Source organism: Lentinula edodes (genome assembly GCF_021015755.1).
Source record: "Lentinula edodes strain Le(Bin) 0899 ss11 chromosome Unknown C8R40scaffold_55, whole genome shotgun sequence".
Taxonomy (NCBI): domain Eukaryota; kingdom Fungi; phylum Basidiomycota; class Agaricomycetes; order Agaricales; family Omphalotaceae; genus Lentinula; species Lentinula edodes.
This window is the reverse complement of record NW_025764361.1, coordinates 220,351-243,386: the sequence shown is the minus strand read 5'-3', so window position 1 is coordinate 243,386 and position 23,036 is coordinate 220,351. Positions and strand designations below refer to the sequence as shown.

Here is a 23,036-nt window from a genome sequence, read left to right as displayed (position 1 = left end):
GAAGGAGCGGCAATTAGGTCGGCGACGTACGCTGGATAATATGAAGGGTCCTTCGTCCTCAAGCAGCGCCGTATACGTGAACGATCCACCCGGAACATCACCAACTACGAGCAACATTGTTTCCTCTTCACCTTCTAAAACTCGTCCTCCACCTCCACCTCTGGAGACCAAGCCAATTTATCGGAAAGCTTCCTTTGTCCAGGAAAATCCCGCACAGCTTTACCGGAAAACTTCATTTGTACATGAAGCAGGGCCGCGAAACTTTGACAAAGTTCCCATACGCACTCGATCGACACAGAGTCATTTATCCTTATCTCGTCCTACAGAGCCTACAGAACTGTATTCTAATGGAGAGAGGTATAGCCGTCGGTCAGATTGTCGGAAATAATAATCAGCTAACTACTATTCATATAGCAACGGCCGTACGTACTCTCAGACTCCTCCTGTATCGGCCACGTTAGCCTACGCCCAGGCTGCAGAAGGCTACAATCCCGCTTATCCAGGGTCCGCTTCATATATTGGCTCCACCTCGCCTCTTACTGACCAAGATACCGATTCGCGGATACGATCCAGGCGTCCATCCAACGACCCTCGGTATATACCCGCACCGTCTTCTGTCGGACCCGTTTCCTCGCCCAATGTACAGTACTCTCCGTATCAGGGCACCCCGTCATATTCATCTCCACCTCCTTCACATCCGTACTCTTCACCTTCATCCCGGCCATTTCCGCAACAACAAGCGCCATATTCTGCTTCTCCTTATTCTGCTTCACATTTTTCCTCACAATATCCCCCCTACCAAAGTCCATCGATGTACACCACACGCACATCTGACGACGTTGATGCTACCTCATACGGAAACGGGTCGTCACACCAGCAAAGGGCATGGTCCGGAAACGGTCCTATGGCCGCGCCGATGTCCGCTCTTCCTGACACCCGGCATCATAGTATGCGCTCTTCATCAGCCTCACAAGAGGGCTGGCGTTTGTGGTCCCAACATCATCCAAGTCAACCACAAAGCCTTCATTCGTCGATGTCCAACAACAACTTGCGTGAGGGAAAGATGCCCGACCGGAATCAGCCTGTACCCACTTATACGAATGACCTTGTTGATGATCCCGAAGGTTCGGAGGAAGGATCAGAAACAATGACAGATTCGGAGAGTGAGGACTCTCATCGTCAGCCAACATCGACCCTCTCTTCGAGTACTAGCTTTTCAAGTCCTCGTCATCCTATCCCATATCCAACCCCCAAACCAAGCGCGAAACTACAGCGAAGCACAGTAAATGAGCCGGATGTAGATAGCCTGGAATATCAACAGATGTTGGCCAGGGAACGAAAAATGAGGGCAGCGGAAGCCGCCAAGGCTGTTGAAACAGAGGAGGCGAGAAAGAAAGAACTCGCGAGGCAAGCTGAATTCAGTAGGGTAGAGGAGGCCAAGATAAGAGAGGAATCCATGCAAAGGGAGGCTGCTAGAGCTGCAGAGGAAGCCAGAAAGCAGAAATTAGCGGACGAAGAAGAGGAAGCGGCTAGAAGACGAAAGGAGCAAGAAGCACAAAGAAAGAAAGAGGCTGAGATGAAACGCAAGGAATCCGCTCGACGTAAAGAGGAAGAGAAGCGGAAACGAGAGGAAGAAGAAAGAAACAAGGCAGAGGAGAAGAGGCGGGAGGAGGAACAGAGGAAGCGCGCGGAGGACGAAGCTAAGAGGAAGGAGGAGGAAGATATAAGAATACGGAAAATCGAGGAAGAGGAGGCTCGGCTTGCACAAGCAAAAGAAGAGGCTCGGATAGAGGAGGAGAGAAGAGAAAGGCTTAGAAGAGATGAGGATGAGCTCCGGCGGCGGGAGGATGAGATCAGGAAGAAAGAGGAGGAACTTCAACGCAAGTTAATGGTAGAGAAGCAAAGGGAATTCGAGCGCCTCGAAAAAGAAGCCCGTCGCAAAGAGGCGGAGGCGAAGAAGCGTGAAAAGATAGCTCGGCTCCGTGAAGAAGAAGCTCAAAAGAGGGAAGCCGAGATTAAGCAGCGGGAGCGACAACTCCGGCTCGCAGAAGAGGAACTTCAGCGTCGGGAACAGGCCGCTCAAGAGGAAGCCCTGCGTCGAGAGCAAGAGAAGGCTGCACAGGAAGCAGAGATGCGTGAGGAGCAGGAGAGACTTGCTCGTGAGGAACAGGAGAGACTTGCCCGTGAGGAGCAGGAGAGACTTGCTCATGAGGAACAGGAGAGACTTGCCCGTGAGGAGCAGGAGAGACTTGCTCGCGAGGAGCAGGAGAGACTTGCCCGTGAGGAGCAGGAAAGACTTGCTCGTGAGGAACAGGCGAGACTTGCTCGCGAGGAACGGGAGAGACTTGTTCGTGAAGAGCAGGAGAGAGAGGGACAAGAACGTCGGGCGAAGGCTGACGCAGAGCAGATCTTGCTTCAGCAAAGGATTAGAAAAGAAGAGCAGGAACGTATCGAGAGCGACATCGCTTGGAAGGAACACGAGAGACGTAAAGCGGAAGTGGCTAAAGCTGCTGCTCTTAAGGAGGAACATGCCACTGCCAATCGAACGCGACAGGAAAATGAAAGAATGCGGATTGAGGATGAAGCTAAACGCAAGGAACACGAGAGGAGACGTCAGGAAGAGGCACGGAAGCGCGAATCCGAGAAAATGGCTCAACAGGAGGAGTTTCGAAGACGTGAGGAAGAGATACGGAATAGGAAACGTCAAGACAGTGCCGCTGCTTGGGAAAATTGGACTGGGTCAACCTCCCCTGGTTATCAATCACAGCCAAACACACCTCTTTCTAGTGCTAATGCTAACGGCGGGACAAATACTGCCCAGCGCAGCAACAGCACAACGTCTGCCTCTGCCTCTGGCTGGTCTACTAACCCAGCATGGTCGAAAACCCGGTCAACATCTTCCAGTGCCTCGGCGAGTGCCAGTCATACCTCAAACCCACCACCATCCTCTGCTTCTAGCATTCCAACTCCGAAACCCCGCAGCGGCTCTACCGGAGCCGCTGGATCAACATCTTCGTCCGCTACGCCTATAACTGAGGAACAGTGGCAACGGCGCCACGAGGAACAATTCCAGGCTCAGCAGGCACGATTTCGTCAGGAGCAGGAACGAAAGGAGCGGGAACGAATGGCGAAATCGAGCCAGGTCAAAGGACCAGATGAACTCATAAAGACATTTGAACACCATGCTCGGCTCTGGGAGAAACTCCCTGAATATACTGAGCTGCGGTGGGACGTGTTCCCCTGGCCTATGCTCAACAAACCTTCGTCACCGGAGGATATTACTTACGCCGCTGTCTATGCGTATCTGTCTTCGCCGTATCATCCTGAGAAGGATAAACCGCAGAAGGATCGCATTAAGGAGCAGATTCGGAGGTGGCATCCGGATCGCTTTGAGACAAAGTTGTTGCCCAAGGTTATTGAGGAAGACAAGGTGAAGGTGAAAGAAGGTGCCGGGAGTGTGGTGAGAAATTTGAATAGTCTTTTGACCAAATCGAATACTCCGAGTTTCTTTGACTAACTGCTTTCCAACTATTCATCCTTTTTGTTTTACATACATATCTCAGTATCTTTCTACCTATATGAACTCATGCACTGTATGTCACTGTATTCAACCAATTTTGCTTTTCGTCTCTTCTCACATCCATCTGCTTGCATGTACTTTTTTTCTCCGCTTATTACCACAACTTCCTACAACTACAAATATGTAAAACTACGTCGCATGTACTGAAACAAGAATCTTGTGTAGTAACCTCTCTAACGCCGATGCGGGTATAAATCCGACAACCCCGAAAGTATTCTACAGCGCGAATAAAATTTCTATGCTCATCCCCAACCCCAAGAATTTCCGGACGCGTTTTATTCTCCCCAAGTCATAACCTGGTCCCGACTCTCATCCCCTTGCCCCGCTTGATCACTGTGGATGAATGCTGGCCGTGTATTAAACACGGTTTCAAAACAATCGACAAGGACAGTACGAGACTACGTGATGCCCTTGATGAAGACGGAGAGCAATCTGGGGACGAGCACTAGTGATAAAGGCAGATCGATGCTCCCATTGGGAGAGTCTTACCAGCTGGGATCTTTGGGAAGTAAATTACACGCCGCATTGGCATCCCGAGAAGCTAGGTCAATTCGGAGAAGGTTACCTGAGCCCAGCGTGCTGGGGAAACAGTCGCTGATCGATTTCACATCGAATGATTATCTTTCGCTATCTACCTCCCCTCTTCTGCGCGAGCGCTTCTTACAAAAGATCACAGTAAAGGAAAGAGGGCAAATTCTTGGTTCCGCTGGTTCGAGATTGCTGGTCAATCCCGATGCTCACCACCGCCTTGAACGCAGGCTAGAAAGTGTACTCTCAAGGCCGAGCCGAAACGAGTACGACACACCGCAGGTTGGAATTCTGTTCAACTCAGGATTTGATGCCAATGTTTCGTTCTTTACGTGCATTCCTCAGCCCGGAGATCTGATTATATTGGACGAGTACATTCACGCAAGTGTATGGGATGGTGTCAAGGCATCTCGCATAACCCAGGACTGTGTCAAAAGCTTTCAGCACAACAGCATCGAATCCTTCTGTGCTGTACTTGAATCCTTGTTGAACGACACGAATCCATCGAATACTTCAGCTTCAGTAGCAGAACGGCTACGAAGCGGAACTTCATCCCTTTTTGTCGCGGTGGAATCACTCTATAGCATGGACGGCACTCTTGCTCCATTACGGGAAATCAATAGACTCCTTGCCAAGTTTTTTCCAAAGCGAAATGGATACCTCATTGTAGACGAGGCACATGCTACGGGAATTTATGGTCCCCCTCGTCGTCCAGGGTGCGGAAGAGCCAGCCAATTGGGACTCGACGGTGGTTTAGGTAGCCGTGTGGGTGTATCAGAGAGTGACATGGATAGTAAGGAAGAGTGTAGAGTGCTAGCAAGATTACACACTTTTGGCAAGGCTTTAGCCGGTAGTGGTGGTCAGTATTTGTATTGCATTCTAGCCTGAAAGTCATTGATTTTCTTTGTAGCGATCCTATTAACCACCCCTCTTCTCACATCCTACCTCATTAACTATGCTCGTCCGCTCATTTATACCACTGCTCTCGCACATCCAAATGTTGTCCTTGTCGAGGCTGCATTTGATCTGATGGTTGAGGGGGAAACAGAGCAGGTATGTTATTGACATCTACAAAGTTGAACTCTGGCTAATGGAAATTCGACCCTTGTAATTTCCCAATCTTTCTCGTGATGTAGCTGTCAACGCATCTTCTAGCTCTCTCCTCCTATCTTGCTAGCCTTTTGCAAAGCGAGCTTGAACAGGCTAAAATATCACCAGAGTTTGTTTGCCTCCCGCCTCATCTCGTTCCTTCCGCCCGTACATCCTCATCTACTCTGAACCCTTTTGCATTACCCTCCTCAGTATCATCGTCGTCCGACTCTCTACATCCTCCAGCGCCGATCATACCACTTCTCACTCCTTACCCTCGTCCTCTCTCCGCGCACCTCCTTACCTTAGGTATGAACGCGCGTCCTATCACTTGGCCCACTGTTCCACGCGGAAAGGAACGCGTTAGGGTGTGTTTACATTCTGGGAATACAAGGAAAGACGTTGAGGCTCTAGTGAACGGCGTCGTTGAATGGGCGAGGGCATGGACCGAGCAGGCGAAGAACAGTCTTACAACAGAGTCTTTGCAGACACAAAGCAAGTTGTAATTGGTCGAAACAATCACTCAAATCGGATTCTATCTAATGTGTATATAATGTGAAGAATTAGATCTATATACGTATGGTGTACTGATAAAAAGTACTTACTCCGTAGAATTTAAGAATTCGGGCATTTATATGAACTTACACCTCTGCCACTTTTACTTAGCTAGATAAGGCTAAATCTCTGGGAACCCCACTATATTTTGCATACATGGACTGGACAAATGCATTTCCCTCTACAGATCGATCTGTAATGTGGATAAAACTATTCTCGATGGATGTAAAAGGTCCAATGATAGACTGGTTACGTATGCTCTATGCAAAAATGGCTTATGTGGTTAGAGTTTGCGGATCTCACTCGGAACCTTTTGGAGGTGATATGGGGGTCATCACAGGTAGTCCGGTTTCACCAAACTTGTTCAATTTGGTTGTTGCAGATTTTAAAGTGACAGAGCACCCAACAGATGTTGTCCTTCATGATAAGCATGTGAACCATATGCTACAAGCAGATGACACAGGAATGGCTAGTACAACACCTTCTAGTATCCAATCAAAACTTAGACAATTTGAACAATATGCATCCCTCACAGGCTTCGAAGTCTCTGTACCTAAATGTATGATCACAGTGTTTGGACAGGAAGCTAATGCAGACACAGTTTTTATGCTGCATGACAAACCTTTGCAAAAGAAAAAGAAACTGAAATATATTGGAGTTCATCATCAGACTGGTCAGGGAGGTATATACAAGGACAATTATCAGAAGCTTGCAGACAAGGCCAAGAATGCTGCTGGTGCTGTGCTTCATGCTAAAACTTTTGTGGGAAATGACATGCCAATTAAGGATATGATTACTATGTACTGGGCAAGAGTAGACCCATATTTAAAGAGTGGGTCTGAGTTTATCATGGATGTGGTAGTGTCCCACAGAGAGCAATTAGAAGAAGTACAACACTATTTTCTACGAAGGGCTCTCTCCATCTGCAAAACCTGGATTTTCGGGTAAAAATTTCCCAGCACTTCCCAGCATTTCCCAATGCTTCCCAGCAAAAATCTCATCATGAAGTATCTGTTGAGTGCTCTCAGTGCTGTTGATGCTCTCAGCTGCTTTGGATGCTTTCAAACTGACTAAAATTAAAATTGACGGAAGAGAAAGGAATCATGGAAATAACAGGAATAACGTTGATATAAACATAAACATAAACATAAACATGTAATGCTTGGACCTCCATAATCGCCTAGTAGTACTCTTCTTCAGTTAGTTTTACTATTTTACTGTACTGGTAAGACAAGGATCGACTTTATCTAAAGTAAAAAAGAGTTCTTTGTTGAAATATTTATTCAAGAAAAATTCGTCGCTATGGTATTGGCTTGAACTTCTTGTTAAAGAAGCATGAGGAGTACTTCTATAACGAGGGCAAATATCCACCAAAGAGCGGAATTGAGAGACAGGTATAATATCACCAAAAGGAGTGCCATCGGCTCTTCTAGCTCTTTTAAGGATAAAGCATCCTGAGGAATAATCAGGAAAGTGTGAGGGCCAAGCGTTATATCCAGGAAGACTTCGATACTCAAGAGGTGGAGGAGGCTGATTTACTACATCTAACCGTTCACAGTAAGCCAAAAACCTATGAGTACCATCCACGGGTGGAGAGGGCTTTCTAGGTTGAGCGACGGTAAAGATTATTTTCACCAAAACAACACAGTGTCCTAGAAGGGAAACAAGTGCAGTTAGATCCCAATAGACACAACGGATACAACAAACTAGGTATTAAGCCCACCTTCCAAAGAACTCCTTGGCCATTCAAAGCTTGAATTGATATTAACAAGTGCAGCATTTTGTCGTCCAAATTCCCAGCCAGGGCTAGGAGGGGCCGCAAATATAGTATGGGAATCCGCAAGTAAATCAGTGTTGAAGTAAGTCTTTGTTTGGATACGGATCCTAGACCAAACTTTCACTCTTGTAAAGGGTAATGAAATCGACTGATTCAAGGATCGTCTGCCCCCTATAACAAAAGTCTGTGTTTTTGCTTGAATCCGTTCCAGGAAATCGAGACAAGCCCCAGAGAAGTCGGGAAGAGAATAGAGGTTACTGACTTGCTCTATTGTTAGCGTTTTGAGGTCAGGATCACGATTAACCTTAAATGCTGAGATTTCTCCAGAGATATTATCTGTAAAGATACGAAGAGGTAGAAGAGCTGAGGCATCCTGCTTCAACAGACGCGCCTTCAAAAAGAAGTTCTGTTTGGGACGGAATGAGCCAAACAGCTTTTGGGATACTGGGTGAAGGCGGGTCATCAGTTCTTCTGAGGATGATATCTTGGCGTCAACCTCTTTGTCTTCTTCGTCTCTTTCATCTCTTTCTTCTCTATCATGTCCTATATCACCTCTACCCTCATCACCCTCAATATCATCGAGACGGAAGTCAACTCCAGCGTCTACCATGGCTGTCACCAGATCAAACCTCCTGACTCTACTTTGGCGATCTAAGTGTCTGCATATCTGGACTTCGAAGTCATGATTATTTCCAGATCTAGCAGGATCCTTCACGAGAGTAATATGAGCATGCTCAGTAGTGTCTGCTGTCCACTGCATTATGGGTCCAGAGGCAGAAATGCTGGGCGCAACACTTTGCATGAATTCCAATTTTGGGATTTCCCAGTGGACGATAGGAACTCCTTTGGGATTAACACGAGCTTTCAGGTCCTGAATAATGTCCTTATTTTCGTGAAACTCATTGAGTGCAGTTTGAACTCTAAGAGTCGAAGCTTGGTTGAATCTTGGTGCCTGTCCAGCATAGCGAAAATCCATTAGCGCCCTGAGAGCAGCGACGAATTTTGGTATAACAGCACCAGAGATGAGGGGAATGAGGTATCTTTGAACATCTCTCTGCGCTCTACCAGTCACCTGCTTCAAACTTGAGATACCCTCTTTGAAGCTGCGATAACCAACAATTGGCTGATGTATCGAGAATCTAAAATCAATATGACTAGCTCCGACAGCTTGTATAGCCCATTTTGCGTCATGGTCCCAAAACATTTTGTGCCAGTGGTGTAGAGGTTCAGGAGTGAGAAATTCGCATGGCTCTGCAAGAGGCCAGTCTCTCCAAAAAGGGGAAACAACACCATTGGTCCGTGCAATCACTGAAGCTCTTTGATATGCGGGAAGATCCTGAGGAAAAATGTTCCGAGCTTGAATACTATCTATAGCCTCTAGAGTTGCTGTAGCTAGACGAGGAGGGTGAAGTTTTCCGTCTCCAAAATCTTTATAAATCGCTCGGGTGAAAGGAGAAGTTTTGCCACCTGTACAGGCGATCAAAGAGGCTTCTGGTGTGTCAACTATTGCACTAGCCAAGGGAGTGTAGCAAACCCTGACTTGCCCTACAGGATCGCTCATCAAGCAGCCGATACTAGCAGCAGTTTTGAGTGGTTCCAGGACGATATCCAAGCATTCATGATATAGCCGGTTTTCAAGTACGCCACGCACGGAGGTTTTTCTTTCGATATATTTTGGAACAGGGAGAAGTGCGAGAAGATTAAACAAATATAGAGAAGCTTTCGACAATAGATCGCTATCTATATTTGCCAACGATATCAACAAGGGATGAGCTACACGATTTCCAGTAATGACAGAGACCGTTGTTTTGTCAGACGATAGGATGGTGCCTAACAGAGTCGCTCCTTCTGGAAGCTGGCTCTAGATTTTGATTTGAGATAGATAGCTCAATATTTATTTGTGGTCTACTTACCTGCATTTGCCAAGCTCTATTTCCTGATAGCCAGGAATCATAAACACGGACTAATTTTCTGGAATCCTCAAATATTTGCAGGGGAGCGAAATTGAGGGAGTCACATATTAAAGGACTCTTCATCAAGTCCTGAAGAACTTCAACAGCGTTTCTATAATAGAGGACCACAGGAGTTCTGGAAGGATAGAGTGGAGGGGTTTTCATAACTCTCGCTCGCCACTTTGGAACAGGAGGAAGAAGGTCGGTAATTTCATGCAGTCTTTGTGCTGTCTTGAATGATAGATTATTCTGTTTTGTCTATATTGTTCAGCTAAGAGATCATATGGATACAAATGTAAGACCTACAAGCTCGAGCTGAAGATAATTATCGATTTCTTGCATAGAAAGGGATGAATTGAGCAAAAAGCTTGCCATCTCCCACTCAGGTCTAGATGAGAACGGATAGTAGAGATTTTCCTTTCTCTCCTCAGAGAATCGATCATCATTGAAGTCGTCCAGATATGTGGCCCCACAGCTGACAACTTTACCTGCACCAGGAAAGTATATTGTACATGGCCCCAAGGTAGCTTCGCCACTATCGACATCCATGAAACTCTCCATTGAGGAATTTCCTTGTGAGTCATAACTAGGAGATGGCGATGGAGGGGTTGAAGGGATGGAAGGATTTTCCGAGGTGAATGTGGCTGCTAAAGTTGATAGAGGTACCAAACCAGGCTTATAGTTACAGAGTGTTTGCTTGACATGGCTATGTCGTCCAGCTTCAGTTTTACATAGATGCCCACAGTAGCGACAAGTAAAAGACATGAGGACTAGTGTTCAGAGGATTCAGACGTCAACATTGACATAAACAAACTGTGGGAATATCTTTGGCCTCTCTTACTAGGTGGGATTACCTTGTTTCTTGGAAGTTGGGAAGAAAGCGTCAACAAGTTTAAGTAAAAGGTTTACATTCTGTAATAAAATATGAATACTAGGAGCATTACAAAACTAGTAACTGCAGCCATAGATATTGATTCTAAGCCAGTTCACTCAGTTTTGGACAATTCCTCTCTCTGGCAAGTCCAGCGCAAACCCTCTCTTGTAAATCCACTGCATGATCTAGAGGCAGTAGAGGAGGGTGGAGGACTCCACCTTGCGAGTCCACCATACGGTCTAGAGGTGGGTGAAGCAGGGGACTCTACCTCAAGTCCACCGCGCAATCCAGAGGCAGGGGAAGCGGTGGAGGAGGAGGAGGCAGTGGACTCCACCTCGCGAGTCCACCATACAGTCCAGAGGTGGGTTGGGGGCGGAGCGGACAGAGGATTGAGAGACATTCCAGGATCCCTCGAGCGATCACCTTTTGGGCTAAACCCACTGTCTTTTTGCTCTTTGCGACCGTAGATCATATCAATGATATGCTCAATGATATGTTCGCTGGACCAGGGAACATGGTCATCAACCCGTTACGTGTAAAAGCTTCCAGCATTGGTAACGCAGAATCATCGGGAGTTGGTCGCCAATAGATCTAGCCAAAGCTTGATGAAATTGACCCATGCTTGATGCATGCGAAAACCGCAAATGCGAATGGGCGTGTCGTGTCCAACAAATACTGCTATGGCAGATAAATAGTGATCATGCGTAGTTCGCAGGGCTTGCAGGACCTGAGCCATTGTGCATGGACCACGAGGAAAAGGCGGCTGAGGGAGGGCCTCCATTGATGCCACGGAAGAAGAAGTGGAAGTTGATGCTGTGCTACTGACGGATGACTCGCCAACCTTATGCCGGTTACCATTGAGCTGATGTTGAGCTGGAGTTGAGCGAGTCGAAGGAAGTGGAGGAACGGCGGGTACAGCCTCAGCTGTTGCTTTTGCGCGACTGCCTAGATCACCCATACTTTTTGCCTTAGCAGCTCCCCCTGGTGTGCCCGGTCGACCTTTCACGCGAGGCTTCGTAGGGGTTCATCCTGATGGCATCAACGGTATACTCTGTGCCATTATTGTGTCATTCGAATCATCCGCAGAATTGATATTCACGTCTCGTAGGACTCTGACGTTGACTGCAGGTGATGAAGCATCATGCCTTGTTGGCAGCGCTATGCCGCACTGGGATACAATGGCAAGAAAGCGTTGAACAAGTGTGAAAACCTGCTGCGCCAATCTCAGCATTGCCTCCACCTCTGTTTCCAAATTCTCTTCCTTCAACTTTTCATCAGAAGCTTGTTTGGCCTGGGCCACAAGAGATGCAAGTGTTGACAAAATGAGGCGCCATTCGTCAGCAAGGGGGGGAAATTGCCATAATATAGGGGCATCTCGAAGAAGTGTGTCCGTGGCGGACAAAACTGACCGAACGCATGAAATAATGCGAGCAGTAGATGGTTGGAAGTGGGATATCCGATTTGAGCGCGCCGCACTTTGTAAAAGGGAGAGGCCATGAAGTAAGGGTACCATCACAGGAGGGACATGAGACTCGATGTCAGAATTAGCTGAAGGTATTCGAACATGTTGAGATGGGGAAGCCAAGTAAGAGCGATTGTGCTTGGGGTATGGATGCTAGCATATTTTTCAGACTGGCGTTGCGGTAATATAAAGAATAACGTACAACGATATCGGTCTCTGCCTCATCTGCCTCTACCAAAGGATTCACGTCTGCATTGACGTAGTTACTCGGAAACCAGCCCCGTTTACCTTCCAGTTCGCCATCCCACCAACCGCTTGCATTACGATTTAGGACATAATGAAGAGGAGAAGGGAAAGCCAACTTGGGCGAGTCGACGTCGGTGTAACTTGAGGACAGAGAAAGCGCCGGATACTAGGACTCCACCTCGAGTCCACCGTATGGTCTAGAAAAACGCGATCCAGAGGCAGGTGAAGCGGTGGACTCCACCTTGAGCGCGCGATCCAGAGGCAGGGGAAGCAGGGGAGGAGGTGGACTTGCGAGTCCACCATACGGTTTAGAGGTGGGTAAAGCGGTGGACTCCACCTCGAGTCCACCGCGCGATCCAGAGGCAGGTGAAGCGGTTGGACTCCACCTCGAGTCCACCGCGCGATCCAGAGGCAGGTGAAGCGGTTGGACTCCACCTCGAGTCCACCTCGAGTCCACCGTGCGATCCAGAGGCAGGGGAAGCAGTGGAGGAGGAGGAGGAGGTGGAGGTGGAGGAGGTAGAGGCGGTGGACTTGCGAGTCCACCGTATGGTTTAGAGGTGGGTAAAGCAGTTGGACTCCACCTCGAGTCCACCGCGCGATCCAGAGGCAGGTGAAGCGGTTGGACTCCACCTCGAGTCCACCGTGCAATCCAGAGGCAGGTGGAGAGGGGGAGGAGGTGGAGGTGGAGGAGGTAGAGGCGGTGGACTTGCAAGTCCACCGTATGGTTTAGAGGTGGGTAAAGCAGTTGGACTCCACCTCGAGTCCACCGCGCGATCCAGAGGCAGGTGAAGCGGTGGACTCCACCTTGAGTCCACCGTGCGATCCAGAGGCAGGGGAAGCAGGGGAGGAGGTGGAGGTGGAGGAGGTAGAGGCGGTGGACTTGCGAGTCCACCGTACGGTTTAGAGGTGGGTAAAGCGGTTGGACTCCACCTCGAGTCCACCGCGCGATCCAGAGGCAGGTGAAGCGGTGGACTCCACCTCGAGTCCACCTCGAGTCCACCGTGCGATCCAGAGGCAGGGGAAGCAGTGGAGGAGGAGGAGGTAGAGGCTGTGGACTCACGGACTCATATGGACTTCACCTCGCGGGTCCACCATATGGTCTAGAAGGAGGTGGAGGTGGTGGACTCCACCTCGCGAGTCCACTGCACAATCCACCGCACGATCCAGAGGCAGGTGAGACACTAGAGGTAGCAGAAGTCCCCATACACCTGATATTGTGTTGTGCGCTTCGTACCACAATCCCGTTGACATCTCTCAGGACATAAAAGAACTCTCTCTTTTGAACAAGAGTTCTTCCACGGTTGTTCTGATTACTTCCTACGGTGCGTGGATGAGGTGGGTGGAGGCGGTGGAGGCGGGTGGTGGAGGCGGTGGAGGCGGGTGGTAGAGGCAGTGGAGGCAGTGGAGATGGTGGTAAAGGCAGTGGAGGTAGTGGTAGAGGCAGTAGAGGTGGTGGTGGAGGCAGTGAAGGCGGTGGTAGAGGTGGTGGAGGTAATAAAGCCAAGTCCAAGGTATTTCAAAATAAGCGCCTCTTATTAAGCGCCTTCCGGATTTGGAGCGACACTTGCTGGCTGCAAGTGTCGCTCCAAATCCGGAAGGCGCTTAATAAGACTCTTTCTCCTCTGTTTTCAATCCAAGCGCGGCCGTTACGCTTCAAGTCTGGCAATGTCTACCTTCAGATTATCTGCAGCCCAGGCTTTGGCTTTGCAGAATTACCTTATCAGCAGAGAAGAAACCTTGCCTCTTGCCCTTCAAGAACTTGTTGCAGTCCTTCCTTCTGCTGCCAGTGATCCTCAAGTTCAAGTTACTTCATCCTCTTCTACTTCTCCAAGAGTCAGCCAGGTAATAATCTAGGACTTCCTTTGCTTTCTTTTGATCTGACCAATTATAGGTTCACTCTAGACAGGCTTTATGTCCTAGTTGTTGTCAAGCAGGTCAAACAGGTCAAAGGGGCCTTTTAAGGCAGAATCTCTCTGCAACACAGTCTACTCCTAGGTACAGAGAAGCTAGTGTTGATGCTAGCTTCCCATCTTCAGCCTCTCATTCTTCCCAGTTCCATCCACCCTCGAATCCACGTTCGCATTCGGGTCAAGGTTTGGGTCAAAGTTTGGGTTCTCATTCAGGTTTGGGTTCGGGTTTGCTTCAACATTCGCATTCGCGCTCGCGTTCACATTTGCGTTCACGTTCGCATTCGCGTTTACGTTCGCATTCGCATTCACGTTCACGTTCGCATTCGCGTTTACGTTCGCATTCGCATTCACGTTCACGTTCGCATTCGCGTTTGTGTTCACGTTTGGGTTCACGTTCGCGTTCGCGTTCGCGTTCACGTTCACGTTTGGGTTCATGTTCGGGTTCGCATTCGCATTCGGTTTCACGTTCTTTGGGTTCACGTTCGCGTTCACGTTCGCGTTCACGTTCGCGTTCGCGTTCACACTCGCATTCACGTTCGCGTTCACACTCGGATTCACGTTCAGGTTCGCTTTCGCATTCGGTTTTGCGTTCACGTTCGGGTTCGCATTCACGTTCACCCTGGCATAATCCACATTCGCCCACGTGTCCACATCCATGTTCACCCAAGCCTTCACAATCACATTCAGATTCACAATCTCGCTCGCATTCGGATTCACAATCGCGCTCGCATTCAGATTCACCTTCCTGTCCACGTTCAGAGCCTCATTCAGAGCCACAGCCCAAGAGAAAACGCCGTAGATCTCAGAAAACCAAGGTCAATTCAACAGAAATAACTAGCGGAGGACCCGATGATCCTACCTTTATTCATTGCCCTAGAAAAAGTGTACGTACAAGGAAGAGGCGTCGAATCGATCAGTATTCATATGATGACTCTACCACTGGTCGTTTTGCTGTCGGGGACCATGCAGCGCAACCTTCTAAAGATGTTTCGGTGGACCTTACAAAGCAACTGGCAAGACTTTCATTTGGCACCAGAACCTCTATTGGTCACGAGGATTATCTGAGCTGGGTGTCGAATCTAAAGGGGATGATAGAGGGGACGATAGACAACGTCAAGGACTTGGCTGTTTCTTCGCTAGTCAGTATAGCCAGGCGATGTGATTTAGCTGCCAACGTCGACGGAACAGCAAGATTTGTCCGTATGCTGCATGAGCTTTACTTCTCTGCCAAAGTTAATAGGTATGTGAGGTCCTACCATGTTCTGAGACGGTTAGGCCTCACCTGTTATAGTCGTTTGAATTTGATGAAATTCAAAGATAACAGTCGTCGACCGAAGCCTTCTGAAGTATACAAGTCTCTTCAAACTCATAGTATTCCTGAACATAAAAGTCGAGATTATATGTCAGCTGGTAGTAGATGGGCATTCTTGGCTAATGCAGGTAAGCTATAAGTTACGTTTCAACCACTTTAGCTGAGCTTTATACAGGGTCACTTTATCTATTGCTGGTGATTGCCTTCAAAGGAGAAGATGAATATTTCAGGAAGAAAGCCTCAGTAACTGTCATACAAGCTCTGTGCAATAAAATTAGAGCGCCCGATTCATCAGGTAAGTTTGTGTTTTGAAAGTACACAAACATTTCACCCATTTTTAACTCAGGAATTACGGGAGAAATTGTTAGGTGTAACCTCATACCAGTTCTAGCTAACCTTTGCAAAGATATTCCCATTTCAATACCGACTTTGTATCATAGGTCTCTTTTGAGAGATCTGGGCCTTTCTGGTTCCTTTGATTGCGGAGATTTACGGGTAAACGATAATTATTTTGGATCTTTCTTTTTTCAGTGAGTAATTGGTTTCTCTGACTTATAGACATCTACGTATAACATTCTTCTAGCACCTTTAGATCTCTTCCTAGAGATTGGGAAGCCTGGAAGCAATTTGATGTATCTATGAAATCCGAACGTACTTTGTTAAGTACATCTCCCTTGGAGAGACGCTTTCTTCTCTTCTCTCCAGAACAGACAGGAGCTGCTCAGCATGCATCTGCAGTTTCTGAACTGTCCTCTGAAGAAGAGACCCTCAGTCCGCCTTCAACTGTTCCACCTATTTCAATTCTTTTTAATCGTATGGGCTTCCAGTCTCAAGATTCAGAAGGAATCCATCAAGTTCTGTTTACGCCGTACAAACCTGCCAAAACTAAGGAACCTTTTCCTCCTGACTATCGAGGTAGAAGCAAATGGACGGAAAATGAAAGATCTCTAGCTCAAGATTGTGTTACTCCTGATTCTTTGGAGAGTTACGCTAGCGAGGTAGGTTTATGATTTTAACTTAAGTTTAGGATTCTGATACTACAGATTTTCAGATGAACGGACGTTTTGATAGCTTGGGACGGCTTTCCGACTCTAGGTACTTGAAGCTCAATCGAAACATCATTGAAGGGTAAGATGTCTCAACTTTGGCGTCGCTTTTTACTAATTCAAAAATAGCAAAGTTGTACAGATATTCGATGACAACAAAGATTTACTTTATATGTTGGACACCACTATGCCTCAACACCTGAAAGAAGGCTTGGAAAGGATAATTCAGGCCTGCTTGTCCGATACCACTGCACAGTTCACACCTCAAGATCCTTCTTCATCTGTTCAAACTGCTGCTTTTTCCTCTCTTCATTTCACAAATCAAACACGCTATTTAACTCATGTCAGTTTTTTGCTATTATCTGCTTATATTTTTCTGACGTTATCCTAGGGATATGAGGCCCCTAAGGATATTCATCCTTTATATCTTGTCAACGCCAATGGAGGAAAGATGAATCACAGTCAGCTTCTGGTTCATCCTTCTGAAGACATTCAGAAATTTTCCGGGCCTTTCAAAGATTTGAAACAGAGTCTGGAGGAAACGTTACGTTGGGTTTCAGAAAAGGTGAGCAAAACTTCTTTGCATGAGTTACTCTGTATTTCTAACGTAAGTTTAAAGGTTTTACAGATTCATCCCGATACTTTTCATGAGATTTCTGCCACCGTTGATCTTCTTCCCTTACAAGACACTTCCCCCGCTTCTCCTTTTACGAGCATTGTGTTCAACATTAATGTGAGTACCTTAGCTCACCGCGACAAAAACGACAAATCAGCTTGCATCTGTATCACTGTGGGTAATCCTCAGGGAGGTGAGCTAGGTTTATACGAACCCAAGCTCTTGTTGGAAACTTGTAACGGAGATGTCGTGGTGTTTCATTCTGATAGGTATACCCATTTCAATTTACCTTATAGTGGTACAAGGGGTTCCATAGTTATTCATGCAGATAAAACTGGAGTAAGCTATCAAAAAGATGGGTTTGGTTGGTTCGACAATATCTACTTTAAATAGATAATTACTGGTTATCTTACCTAATGACAAATTGTTTTATTTGTACCTATTGTCTTAAACCTTTTCAGTATCTTCTATCATCTTCCATACACGTTCGAGAAATGAGCAACAAAGGTGCAACAGTATCTCGTCAATCTTGTTAATTATTAACAATTCTCAAGTAGAAATTCCTCCAGATTCATCTTCTCTATCTTCATATCATCCCTGGGTCAATGGCGAAGGAGAAACCTACGAATCATTAGTAAGAGTTTCCTTTGCTGGCAAAATTTGTGGCTTATGGTCATTCTGAAGACAGAAAAAGAAGCTAATTATCTTCTCAGAATAGCCAACGCTCAACAAGCTCTTTGTTCAGCTGAGCAAGCAGCACTAGATCAGAAAATCGCAATTACTAAACTTATAATGGAATTGCATTTTTGTCGACTAAGCAAAATTCAGATGGAAAGCTCTGAGGCCAGACAAAATGCTGTGCGAATGGAAGGAATCTTGAGTAAGATCCAAGGATGTGGTGAGAGTCATTCGTCTATCTGCATGCACATTATCAGATGTTACTTTTGTTAGATAACTCTGTTGGAGCTTGCCCTGCGACTCCTAACACTCCCCCCTCTATGGAGCTAGATTACAACGATACCTATGATGATGAGGATGATATATATGAGCCCTGGGAAGACGAGGCAGAACCCCACCCACCTACTACTGATGGTCTCAAAGATCAAAATACCGAAATTTGCTACTTTGACGAAGGTTGTCTATTTCTGCCCTTTGTTTGCTTCCCATTCTAACAAGGTTTTTAGGAGTCAGAGTTTATCGCTTTGGAGGCGCTACAGGAGGTCTCGTATTGGATTGAAGAAAATGAGGCGGGATCAACTATAGTATTTTGAAAGAAATTTTGTTCTTATTCTACAATAGGAGAGTTATTTTGTACTTGTGGATCTGAAAGTCAGAGGCAGTTGTGTCGAACATTTCTCTGGGCATAAAAGGCGGCATTTCGAGAAGATCCGGCCTTAGGAAAGAAACAGTGGGTCCCAAAAAGCACGTTACCTTTGTGGACCTACCATCGCTTTGTGACCCACCTTCTTACTGGTCTTTGCATTTCTTTGTTGCTCAATTATTTGCTTATGAGTAGGAGACCTGACAGTAACGCAGGCCCCCCTTTGCCTCGTATGTTTTTCTATTGATTTATCATTCATTTTTGAACATTTTCAAATAGAGGTGAAAACGATTTCGTCCAATTGTTTTTTTAAATTCTTACTATATCCAGAGGTCAAGCAGCCGCACAAACAAAGGGAAGGGGGGGCATGCAAATCAAATGCTGGAAACAGCTGATAAGATGTTGCTTTCTCAACGATTATCTCTTCAAGGGGCCAATACTATTTTTCCCGAGGACGCTGTAACCAATCCTATGGCACCTCCACCGGAAAAACCAGTTGGTTTAGATAACTATAATGAATTTCTCTTTAAAAGCTAATATTTCTTCCTCTAGAAACGAGGAAGAAACAAGAAGGCTAGCACTCAAACTAAGGGCCAAAAAAAAATTAACGAAATACCGTCAGCCTCTTCTTCCTCTTCCTCTGTTCCAAATATGCTGCCTTTGGTTTCTCCAACATCTGGTTATCCTCCGCCTGCTCCTTTGTCTAGTCGTCAAGTTCCGCTACCATCCAAAGTACCTATTGCAGAAGTTATTGCTCGAGAACAACACCATACGGTAGAAATATACCAATTTCAGAAAGAAAACCATAGCTTATACCGGTTTCAATATAGAATCAAAGTCAAGCTCATACTTCCTTTGTCGCGGGTAAGCAAATTACTCAAGGATCAAGCACCGGTCATTTTGTTTACTTAGGACAAGGAGGTGACTCTTTCGATGTTGACTCACAGTTGAATGAAAGAGCGACAAGTATCAATCACAGTCAGATCCTTAGACTTCCCGAAGATATACGCGCTGGAAATAATGTAGGAGATTTTGACTATAACGGCAACATGGGACAAGGATCTACAGCTTCTAGCGGTGGAAGCCATTACTATGGCTCACAACCAGGCTCCGTAGTAGGTTTTGGTAGTGGTAACGCAAATCTTGACGGTTATGGAGGGGACCATGGCAGAAACTATGGAGCGTATTCTGGAGATTATAATAGAGGCTACGAAAACAGCTATGGTCAGGGAGGGAGAAGCAATAAGGTTGATGACGGTGGATATATTGCTGGACATAATATGAGCTTCAGAAGAAGTCTTTCTGGTGTACAAGGCTATGGAGAAGGTTATCGGGGAGTAGATGGGGGAGGATATAGAGGGGGATATACTGGTGGATATGGAGGTGGATACGGAGGTGAATATGGAGGTGGATATGGAGGTGGATACAGAGGTGACTATGGAGGTGGATACGGAGGTGGATACGGAGGTGGATTCAGAAGTGGATATGGAGGTGGATACGAATATCGAGGGGATAGTTCCACCTTTTCTCATGCAGATGGTGTGAATATGGAAGCTCTGGTTGGGGTCCACAAAGAAGTCGGCTATGCTAGTTCTTCGGTGGACAACATACCAAGTCAAGAACAATCTCAAATGAGTTTCCATTCAGAGGGAACAGGTTCAAAAGCGACTAAAGGAATGTGTTTCTTTTTGATTTTTGAGTACGAAAGCTTACAGTCCCCACTCAGATACCCAAAAGGTGCCAGAACCTGTTGTACGTTTTTGCTTTAGCCTGTCTAAACCAGTTATCTAATATAAACTCTAGGTGGAGGGAGAAACCGAAGTCCTCAAGAAGAGAAAGCGAAATCTTCCGAAGCCTCCGAATCCTGCAATTCTTAAGATTCACTCAAAAAGCCATGTTCTTACTACAGAAGAGGACTTTATTAACGAAGAACTGGCTGAGTTTGAACATGACCGTTATGCAGATGATGAGGATGATGAGAATGCAGATGCTGAGGATGAGGATGCCGATAATAACGGAGAAGATGTCGCTCTAACATCTCGGGAATATAAACGCAGGTAGTTTTGCTCTTCTTGAGTTTGTATTCTGATGTTTCCTACTATAGGCTATGCTTCTACAGTACCCCAATCTGAATTCAACGCTCATAACAGTTTGCACTCTCTTCTTGACCAGGTTGACGACAAGTAACTTACACAGTATTAGGATCTATTTCGCAACCAATATCGCGTATAGTTTCTCGCCCAGTGTCTCGTCCAGTGTCTCGTCCAGTGTCTCGTCCAGTGTCTCGTCCAGTGTCTCGTCCAGTGTCTCGTCCAGTGTCTCGTCCAGTGTCTCGTCCAGTGTCTCGTCCAGTTTCTCGTCCAGTGTCCCGACAAGCTTCTCGTCCAGTTTCTCGTCCAGTTTCTCGCCCAGTATCTCCTTCTCGTCTAGTATCTCATCTGCCAGCTCATCCTGTTTCACCTATTTTGGCTATTCCTTCATCATCGAAAGGTTTGTTTCTATTATATCAATTATTTTTAATCTGGAAATAATTTTGGCTGGACATAATAGACCAGGATACTTCAAATACTTCAAAGGCTTCTAAAGGTATGTTTATCCAGGTTTTTGACCTCTATGCTGAATGGGCTATCTTGTCTAGGACGCAGGTCTAACTCTACAAAAGATCCAACAAAGCTCTCTTTCTATACGCCACAAGTGAAAAAAGTAATTGCGGGCTCACAATTATTTATGCATAGAACTATGGTTCTTCAAGGACCTTTTTTGACGATGGAGAATCATGAAACACTACTTGCGAATTGTCTAGACCGATCAATAGAGGAAAGAGGAGAAAAGGGCCTTCATGTGGAAGCAGGTGAGTTATTGTAAACTTTTTTGTCGGTTTTCTATAATTTTGATCCTTTGTATTTCAGGTTACATCAAAGAGCACCGCAAAGATATAATAACTTTTGCAAGTCTTCTCGTTGATCTTCATCTCAAGTTTATTGACTACCGCCTAGCTGTACAAAAGCCAGAGTAGTTTCAGAAATACTCTGAAGAGACTTGCGGAACCTATGGTGGTTAGCCACTATGGTTTACCGTTGCCAAAAGAACAAGAGCCAACTACTGGTTTCAATGCCTCTCAACTTAACGATTTAACTGTAGCTTATGTGAACAAGCTTTTGGAGAAAAGTTTTTTCTTGCAAGATGGACGAGATGCCAACGTAAAATTTCTCAATATTTGTCTCAAGTGATACCTGATTTTAAAATTACTAGGGACGGGTTAATAATTTTGCACATCCCTGTCTCAAAGAAGTCGTGAAGGTTTTGTTTTATACAAGTAACAAAGCATTAGCAAAAACCTTTCCAGATGATTTCAAGGCGGAGGTTCCTCATGGAGCAATTGTTTTAGCTTCTATGCTTGTTGAGTTGAATCTGCCTAAAGTCGCCTCAACTTTGAATTCACTATTGATATTACAGATACGATATTGTATCTCCAAGTACGAAGATGGTCCAAAAGCCAAGAATATCGATTTTACTACAGCCTCAAACCTCGAGTACCACAAGCTATACAGTGATATGATTATAAACATGCTCAGGGAGCCTTATCATGCTTCTAAGTTTAACGTGAATATGAGATCTTGGGCTTTTAGTTTCAGGTTGGTTTCGAAGATGTTGATAATTTGATGCTAACAAAATGCTTCAGTTTGGAGGCGAATTTGGAGAGAGGGAAGACTCAAACAGATCATATCGACCTTTCATAACCTTGGAAGGTAACCAACAACTAATAATCGCCCCTTCACAGACTAATAAACCGGATTCCCTATAGAAATTTGTTTATATGTGCTCCTTTTGCAAGACTTTCACCAATATTTGTCGATATCTTGTTATCAGCCTAGTAGTTATGTGGATGTGTACAGTGGCAGGCAGGCATGGTCTGGCGACGGGCCTAGTGAGATGAATAGCGGGTATGGTGGGGATGGCAGGGTAGTGGGATAGTGGGACAGTGGGATAGCAGGAGCAGGATAGCAGGATCGGGATAGCAGAATAGCAGGTGCGGGATCGGGATAGCGGGATAGCGGGATAGCGGGTGCGCAATAATGGGTGCGGGATCGGGATAGCGGGTGCAGATATAACCAGGGACAGTAAATACGTAATCATCCCAATATTTGTAAATATTACCCAATATGGATCTGATAAAGCAATGATTGCGCATTTGAAAGTATTTTGTTCCCAGCTGTGGAATAGTTGGGTGAATTACGCTAAAAGAGCTCAAAATTTTGGAAGCTTTTCCCAGCACTTCCCAGTGCTCTCCAGTGCTCTCCAGTCAGTACCCTTTCTTTCACTGCTTTAGGGGCTGGGAATGCTGGGAAATGCTGGGAAATGCTCCCAAGAGCTGGCGAACATTACCCAGGTTTTGCAGATGTCTATCCAAAAGCGATCATCTTTGGAGGTTCTGTTCACTGAAACAGGAGTGATGCCAATTCGATACAGACGGATTATCCTTTTCTTCAAGAACATGCAGTACTTAATCAGTTTACCACATCACCATCTGGCATGGAAAGCAATGCGAGAAGCTTACTCTTTAGCACAAAAAGGACATACATCCATCATTTTGGAGGCATGCAGAGTACTTGAGAGCCTACCAATTCCAGTCACATGGAATATTCCAGAGTTTGAGGATATCACTGCAGCACACCTAAATGGTTTAATAGAACACATTCAGGACTCCATGGAGAGGACTCTACAAAATGCATTAATGACATGTCCCAGAACAGCTGATACTCTGAAA

General features: G+C 46.0%; 5 protein-coding genes across 5 annotated transcripts; 3 read left to right on the top strand and 2 right to left on the bottom strand.

Moving 5' to 3' along the window:
* Nucleotides 1–3,124: 3,124 nt before the first annotated feature.
* Nucleotides 3,125–3,517, top strand: C8R40DRAFT_1059528 (uncharacterized protein; the record flags this gene model as incomplete). The annotated part of the gene is made up of 1 exon (XM_046225271.1): nucleotides 3,125–3,517. The coding sequence occupies one exon, from the start codon at nucleotides 3,125–3,127 to the stop codon at nucleotides 3,515–3,517; it is 393 nt and encodes a 130-aa protein (XP_046080520.1).
* Nucleotides 3,518–3,735: 218 nt separating this feature from the next.
* Nucleotides 3,736–5,827, top strand: C8R40DRAFT_1130958 (pyridoxal phosphate-dependent transferase). The gene is made up of 3 exons (XM_046229193.1): nucleotides 3,736–4,967; nucleotides 5,019–5,161; nucleotides 5,245–5,827. Exons 1-3 carry the CDS (start codon nucleotides 3,920–3,922, stop codon nucleotides 5,701–5,703), a joined length of 1,650 nt encoding a protein of 549 aa, XP_046080519.1. The 5' UTR covers nucleotides 3,736–3,919; the 3' UTR covers nucleotides 5,704–5,827.
* A 1,134-nt stretch (nucleotides 5,828–6,961) lies between these two features.
* On the bottom strand, nucleotides 6,962–10,030 carry C8R40DRAFT_1059406 (uncharacterized protein; the record flags this gene model as incomplete). Its single annotated transcript, XM_046225261.1, has 5 exons — nucleotides 6,962–7,404; nucleotides 7,476–8,885; nucleotides 9,042–9,390; nucleotides 9,443–9,739; nucleotides 9,788–10,030. 5 exons carry the CDS (start codon nucleotides 10,028–10,030, stop codon nucleotides 6,962–6,964), a joined length of 2,742 nt encoding a protein of 913 aa, XP_046080518.1.
* An 890-nt stretch (nucleotides 10,031–10,920) lies between these two features.
* On the bottom strand, nucleotides 10,921–13,267 carry C8R40DRAFT_1176753 (uncharacterized protein; the record flags this gene model as incomplete). The annotated part of the gene is made up of 6 exons (XM_046232566.1): nucleotides 10,921–11,354; nucleotides 11,406–11,970; nucleotides 12,020–12,178; nucleotides 12,242–12,638; nucleotides 12,694–13,111; nucleotides 13,156–13,267. 6 exons carry the CDS (start codon nucleotides 13,265–13,267, stop codon nucleotides 10,921–10,923), a joined length of 2,085 nt encoding a protein of 694 aa, XP_046080517.1.
* A 461-nt stretch (nucleotides 13,268–13,728) lies between these two features.
* On the top strand, nucleotides 13,729–22,073 carry C8R40DRAFT_1176752 (uncharacterized protein; the record flags this gene model as incomplete). The annotated part of the gene is made up of 29 exons (XM_046232565.1): nucleotides 13,729–13,905; nucleotides 13,955–14,058; nucleotides 14,100–14,573; nucleotides 14,642–14,788; nucleotides 14,851–15,213; nucleotides 15,265–15,413; nucleotides 15,461–15,580; nucleotides 15,632–15,815; nucleotides 15,869–15,936; nucleotides 15,991–16,283; nucleotides 16,337–16,413; nucleotides 16,461–16,674; nucleotides 16,723–16,896; nucleotides 16,951–17,064; nucleotides 17,883–18,081; nucleotides 18,699–18,763; nucleotides 18,821–19,042; nucleotides 19,099–19,132; nucleotides 19,181–19,924; nucleotides 19,977–20,020; nucleotides 20,072–20,325; nucleotides 20,373–20,386; nucleotides 20,465–20,758; nucleotides 20,819–20,854; nucleotides 20,907–21,119; nucleotides 21,178–21,227; nucleotides 21,265–21,468; nucleotides 21,521–21,871; nucleotides 21,951–22,073. The coding sequence occupies 29 exons, from the start codon at nucleotides 13,729–13,731 to the stop codon at nucleotides 22,071–22,073; spliced, it is 5,505 nt and encodes a 1,834-aa protein (XP_046080516.1).
* Between the last annotated feature and the right edge of the window lie 963 nt (nucleotides 22,074–23,036).

What these genes read in the sequence shown, in the direction of transcription:
- C8R40DRAFT_1130958 (XM_046229193.1), top strand. Translation starts at nt 3,920, where the DNA reads ATGAATGCTGGCCGTGTATTAAACACGGTTTCAAAACAATCGACAAGG. An exon ending in GGCTTTAGCCGGTAGTGGTG is followed by an intron (nt 4,968 to 5,018) that starts GTCAGTATTTGT and finishes TTTTCTTTGTAG; the next exon opens with CGATCCTATTAACCACCCCT. An exon ending in TTGAGGGGGAAACAGAGCAG is followed by an intron (nt 5,162 to 5,244) that starts GTATGTTATTGA and finishes CTCGTGATGTAG; the next exon opens with CTGTCAACGCATCTTCTAGC.